Here is a 7,123-nt window from a genome sequence, read left to right on the forward strand (position 1 = left end):
AGATTTGCCAAAGGGGTCTTCTACACACATCCAATTCTATTAACATGGACAACCATCACTCAGTGTTAAAGAAACATAAATTTGAAACTCACTCCATCCATTAAGCTGTGTTGGCATTCATTAATGTTGGCATTCATTACTGACCAAACTTCAACTCAATAGCCTTTTCTAATCTGAAATAATGAATATTCAAATTTGGGTAGAAAACGATTTTCGCAACTCTGGTCACATATTTGCTAAAAATAGCATTTATTAGTAGCTAACAAAAAAGTAAATAATTTGCATAGGGTGTTATAAACAGAACATATAATAATTCATTATAGTATTGCATAATGTGATTGAGCCAAACAGGTTGGAAAACTTTCCTTTATAGCTAATACCATTAATATCTTTATACTTGTAAGCAATTAATTCAGAATGCTATATTAAATTCCAGAAATAAAGCATGATTTATTGTGTGTGATATGTTATTATTTGTGATGACATCTCTGGCATTTGCAGGCTCACTATTTTGCTTATACTTTGAAAGTGTCTTTTACTGTATCACCTATGGTACCAACTACTTCAATCTTATTGGCAACTTACATTTCACATATATAAGCATTCCTCCTGCTGTTATCATCAATAACACTATCAACAAAATCTACCATTGGTATTTCATTGTTGTCATTGGTAGTATCTGGTTTAGGTGGTACACAAAGTTCAGTCAGTTCCTTAATTTTACTTTTGTAAAGGTAAATTTCCCATCATCAGAAAAGCTATTATTGGTAGTATAACTAAAATGATAACGAATACTACCAATAAATGTGGATCAAAAGTGTCGACAAGTGGTATCATTGAAATCACAATTATCAAGTGTAAAACAAGACCATCAAAGATGTTTAGCATTTTCCTTGCATATGGTTTCAGTGTTACGTGTATCAAGGACAATATAGAGTTGGCAGTGACCAAAAGATACTGGGTGGTGTTGTCATTGGATGAATTAGCAATGATTATCACAATAATTATCAGTCGACATAACATGTAGTAAGCTGCAAAACTACGATACCGGTCCTTGTACCATCCTTGAAAGTGATCCAGTAATGGCTTAATCTTTGTAAAGTTGATCTTGCTATTAAGGAAAGGCTCAAGTAAAAGTAGAAGTGGTAGACCAATCACAATTACTAGCGTGCATAATATTGCTATGATAGCATATGGTAGATGACGACCATGAAAATACTCTATGTCAGGTGACAGGTAAGTGTAAACCTTATCCACATTATGAAATGACAGTGATCTCAATAGCAGTAATGAAGTTGTTGCCACAGAAGTATATGATAATAATAGAAGGAAACATATGACACGAATAATTCCCCTGCTCACAAATGTTGAAATCCTGTAAGATACCCTTGCTAATAAACAAATCATTGCTACAATAATTGTGACAGCTAGTGGATGTGCATAATGAATAAATTGTTGGTCAATTCCACTTAGATTTTTAACAAAGCAAAGTTGTCCTAAAAACTGTGGAGTAATCTTTGCTATACTAGACATGATGCTTACAGTCGTAAACAATCCTGTTGAGATGTATAAACGTTCACTTGGTAAAATATCCACCATACTGTAATAGTATGTAATAGCATACAAGTAACCAATCCCAGCATGGTAGTATGTCATAATAAACACTAGTATAACTATGACTATCCAGTATATCATTGCTAATATGACTACCAGTACTGTGTGTCCAGTTGTACACTTGTTAACGCCTACACATTCCACAGAATCAAATGATAAAGTGTAGCCTTCCTCACAACTACCACAAGCAGTACCAGATCTGTGTACAAGGCACTGATTTATTCTTTCTGGTGAAAGTTGGTAAAATTCATTGATGGTTTTACAGCAGGTGAAATTACAGTAATTATTAGGACAAATGGTCACCGTAGTTTTACCATCAGCCACACCAAACCAATAACCTTCCTTGATGGCTGATGTGCTATCAATGCAAGATATGATGTCAATATCTCTGTAGCATGTGCATCTTTGTGTCATGTTGTCATAGTGAAAACCAGGATGGCATGGTAATAATTCAACTATTAGCTTTATGGAAATTGTTTTTTAATCTGACTGACTACCTAAGTGAGAAATTAAGGTTACAGAAAAGTTTTCCATATTTGTAATTTCCGTTCCCACCATGCTAATTCCATTTGATATTTCACAAGAGATTAATACATAATCTGAATCTGTGATATGGTAATTGTGATCAGGTCTACTTACTGAAAATTGTGCCGCAATAGTTGGTTGACCGTAATAGTCCAGTACACAACCATTAATTGTAATTTCCTGACCAAGCATTATATTCTTTACAAGATAAGTGTCACAGTGATTGTGATCAATACATGTAGCTGGCTCATAGAGAACCAACCTACTTGGAGGAGTAGAAATGTATTTGTTAAACTCTCGTTGCTTTAAAGAGGTCTTAGCAATGTCCACCACACTGTGATTTGCACAAACTTCATTACATGATGACGGAACATGTATATAGATAAAGTCACCAACTAGTGCAGTGTTATTGTGAAAGTTCATTTCCGTTTCATTAAATATCATATTTGTACTGTTAACATGCTCAGTCAACTCAGCATATATTGCTCCACCGTATCCACCAGCAATGTTACCAAGAAATGTAATATGAGAACCAAAACTAAACACTGTTAAGAAATTATCACTTAGGTGCATAGCTCCACCATTTAGTGTAGCTATATTATGAGCAAGTGTAACAACAGAGTTACCTCCAAATGCAATAGAGGACATTATGCTGCTATATATTGCACCACCATATATGGCACTGTTGCCAAAAAATGTTATATTTGTTTCTCTCTCAAATATCGCATAAGAATTATTAATCAATATTGCTCCACCATTCTGCATAGCCACGTTATAAGCAATCACAACAGAGTACACTTCAAATGTAATGAAAGACAGTGCATTACTATATATAGCACCACCATATATAGCACTATTTTGAGATATTGTTACACTTGCATTTCGTTAAAATATCACATTACTATCATCAGTAGATATTGCTCCACCATACCTGACAGCTGTGTTGTCAGTAAACGTCACTACAGTGTTTTCTTCAAATAATATACTGGACTGATCTGTACACTGTATAGCTCCTCCAACTGTAGCATCATTATTGGTAAATGTCACAATTGAGTTAGTTGTGATGAATAGTTTAGAATTATACCTGGCATTTATAGCTCCACCTCCTTCTACTGCACTATTATCACTAAATGTCACATTTGAGTTTCCATTAGTCATGATGTTACAATGTAAATTACAATGGACAGCTCCTCCTTCACCTGTGGTGGCCTTATTATATTCAAAGATGATTGTTGAGTTCCCCATAAATGATAAATTTGAATTAACAGTCCCACCTAAAGCACCTCCATTTCCATTAGCAGTGTTTTCAGAAAATGTTGTTGTTGAGAAACCATTAAATGATACTGTACTGTTGGTACTAGCATGGATAGCTCCTCCAAACTTTGCAGTGTTGGTTACGAATGATACAGATGAATTTTCATAAAACATAACACGTGAATAATTCAAATTGTGTACAGCTCCTCCATATTGTGCTGCACTATTATTATAAAACTTCACTGTCGAGTTTTCATGAAAAGTTGTACTACTACAGACAGCACAGTACATTGCTTCTCCATTCCATGCCCTACCAATATTACGGGAAAATGTTACTATCGATTCTCCGCTGAATGAGATAGTTGATTCATCCAATGCCATAGCTCCTCCATTCCAAGCATTATTGTGTATAAATGATATAACTGACTTTCCAGAAAAGACAGCATGAGAATTACCTCTGGTGTGTACTGCTCCACCTTCACCTTTTACAGCACTGTTGTCATTGAATGTTACATTTGAGTTTCCATCAAATAAGATACTACAGTGATTGTTACAACAAACAGCTCCTCCTTCACCTTTTACTGCAGTGTTATCACTGAATGTTACATTTGAGTTTCCATTAAATAAGAAACTACAGTGATCGTTACAACCAACAGCTCCTCCTTCACCTGCAGTGGCTTTGTTCTTTTTAAATGTGATGGTTGAGTTACCCATAAATGATACTTTGGAGTTATGATACCCACCTAAAGCACCTCCATTTTCATTGGCAGCATTATCAGTAAATGTTGTTAATGAGAAATCATCAAATGATACTGTACTGCTGCCATGAACATATATAGCTCCTCCTACTCTAATGGCAGTGTTGTTTATAAATGATACAGCTGAAGTTCCATGAAACATAACATGTGAATAATCATAACTGTGTACAGCTCCTCCATCTTTTACTGCTCTATTGTTATAAAAATTCACAGTTGAGGTTTTGTGGAATGATATAGTACTTTTGCAAGAACAGATAATAGCTCCTCCACTCCACTTCGCTATATTGTGATCAAATGTTATCACTGATTCTCCATTGAATGATGTAGTAAACATTTCTTCTACAATAACTCCTCCAATCTGTGCACTGTTATCATAAAGTGTTGTTATTGAACTACCTCCAAATGATATCACAGCATTATCATGTAACCTCACAGCTCCACCATTCCCTCTAGCACTGTTGCTATTGAAGTGTACTTGTGAGTTGCCAACAAACATGATATTGGAATGTTTAACGAGATACATAGCTCCTCCATACTTGGCTTTGTTGTTTGTAAACAATGCACATGAATTTCCATGAAACATTACATGTGAGTGATGTTCAATATATACAGCACCTCCAAGATATACTGCTTCATTGTTATTAAATTTCACTGTTGAGATTTCATAGAATGACATGATACTTTTGTGAGTGCAGTGCATAGCTCCTCCTCTGTTTCCCTTAGCAGAATTATAGTCAAATGTTACCATTGATTCTCCACTGAATGAGGCAATAACAGTACCCCATGCTGTAGCTCCTCCATAATGCGCAATATTGTGTCTAAATGAAATAGATGAATTTCCAGAAAATGCGGCATAAGAGTTGTCTCTCATGTCTACAGCTCCTCCTCCACTCTTTACTGCACTGTTGTTAGTGAATGTAATACTTGAATTACCACTAAATGTTAAGTTACAATGAAAATAACAGCGAATGGCTCCTCCATTTCTATTGGTAGCTTTATTATTTTTAAATATGATTTTTGTTTTTCCCATAAACAATATACTCGAATTCTTAAACCCGACCAAAGCACCTCCATATTTATTAGCAGTGTTTTCAGTGAAATTTGTTATTGAGAAATCATCAAATGATACTGTACTGTTTGTTTGAGCCATGATAGCTCCTCCTAACCTGGCAGTGTTGTTCATAAATGATACAATTGAATTTCCACGAAATGTTACATAAGAATAATCTCTACTGTGTACAGCTCCTCCAGCTTCTATTGCTCTATTATTATAAAATTTCACTGTTGAGTATCCTTGAAATGATACAGTACTACTGATGTTACTATACAAGGCTCCTCCATCTTTCCCAGCAATATTGTAGTCAAATATTACCATCGGTTTTTCACTAAATGAGGCAGTAAATTCATCCCACACCATAGCTCCTCCATATCTGGCATTGTTATTGTTAAATGGTACTATTCCAAATGAGATTGCAGCATTATCATATAGCCTAATGGCTCCTCCATTACAATTAGCTCTATTGTTATTAAAGTGCACTTTTGAGCCCTTATCAAATGATATGTTGGAAAGTTGCCCGGAATACACAGCTCCTGCTTCAAGAAGAGCAAAGTTGTTGATGAACACAACTATGGCTTCATCAGTGAAGGAGATATATGATTTTGCCACAGAATAAACAGCACCACCATGTTCGTTAGCTGCTGAGTTGTTTGTAAATACTACTTTTGAGTTTCCCCTAAAGAAAACCTCTGAAGTTATTTGGTATATAGCTCCACCAGAGCTTGTAGCTGAATTACAAGAGAAACTCACATTGCAGTTATCATCAAAGATGACAGTGGAACTAATGCTATAAATGCCTCCACCATTATCAGCTTCATTTCCATTAAAAAGTACAGTACCACTAACATTCAGACTAGTGTGGGATAAGTAAATGGGTACTCCCTTGTTGTTGACAAATGTTGAATTCTGTAAACAATTGTGGCTTGAATAGTTGTTGCTTGAAGTTCCAATGTATACCACGCTTCTAGCTGCCCCATTCATTTCAAAACTGCTGTTATTGATTACTATCATAGCTTGATTGTAATTATCAGTTGGAGATAAGTAATACAGAGCAACTCCATGACCTCTGTACTCATTGTTATGAGTAAAGTGACAATCTTCCATGTGCACTATTTCTGAGATATTTGACAACACAACAGATTGTCCTGTAGAGTTTTGAAAATAGCAATTTCGAAGTACAACTTCAGATGAATTGTAAAATGCAACCCCTGGATATGTTGACTCACTGTTAGAACCACACCTCTCCCAGCTAATACCTTTGATGAATACGTTATTACAATCAATAAACTTCACTGCTCCAATATCATTACACTGTACAGTAGTAGGATTGGTGTGTCCAATTATAGTAATATTTTCAACACCTTCTAATGTAACTATTGAAGACAGCACAACAACATGACTGGTAATGTTGATGGTGTCATTACTGGTGGTTTTGTTAAGAGCATCAAAAAGTGAATAGAAAATGTAAGCTTCAGTTTTACAACATGGAAGTTCATTTTCATGGCTGTCACTACCTGGAAAACTGGTAACACTTGTATCATTGTCAGGGTTAGCAGAAGTGTCAGGGTCAGTTGTAGCTGCTTTGACCACTTCAGTAGCATTAAAGAGCAAAAACAGTAGAAATGAAACCTTTCTTGAAAGCAGCATTTTGAATCTTTACATATCACAGTACCAACTGGCTTACTCTCAGCTTTCCAGCATTCTTATATATGTGTACTATAGGAAGCCAGATAAATGATAAGATCTCACTGTGTAGTCATGACTACATCATTCTGTTAAGTGTCAAAGGTTATAATTACTTTTGTACTCTTGAAAACATAATCAATGCTAATACGTAACACTAAGTACTAATTGAAATTAGAATATTTTCTGTGTCAGTTATACAGCCTTGTCTTCACTGGCAGACTTATCTTGT

General features: G+C 35.3%; 1 protein-coding gene across 1 annotated transcript; it reads right to left on the minus strand.

Annotated features, from left to right (window-relative positions):
* Nucleotides 1–3,024: 3,024 nt before the first annotated feature.
* On the minus strand, nt 3,025–6,855 carry LOC136247845 (probable outer membrane protein pmp20). The gene has a single exon (XM_066039666.1). It carries the CDS (start codon nt 6,853–6,855, stop codon nt 3,025–3,027), a length of 3,831 nt encoding a protein of 1,276 aa, XP_065895738.1.
* Between the last annotated feature and the right edge of the window lie 268 nt (nt 6,856–7,123).

The sequence above is a fragment of the Dysidea avara genome, chromosome 2, assembly GCF_963678975.1.
Source record: "Dysidea avara chromosome 2, odDysAvar1.4, whole genome shotgun sequence".
Taxonomy (NCBI): Eukaryota; Metazoa; Porifera; class Demospongiae; order Dictyoceratida; family Dysideidae; genus Dysidea; species Dysidea avara.

What these genes read in the sequence shown, in the direction of transcription:
- LOC136247845 (XM_066039666.1), bottom strand. Translation starts at nt 6,855, where the DNA reads ATGCTGCTTTCAAGAAAGGTTTCATTTCTACTGTTTTTGCTCTTTAAT.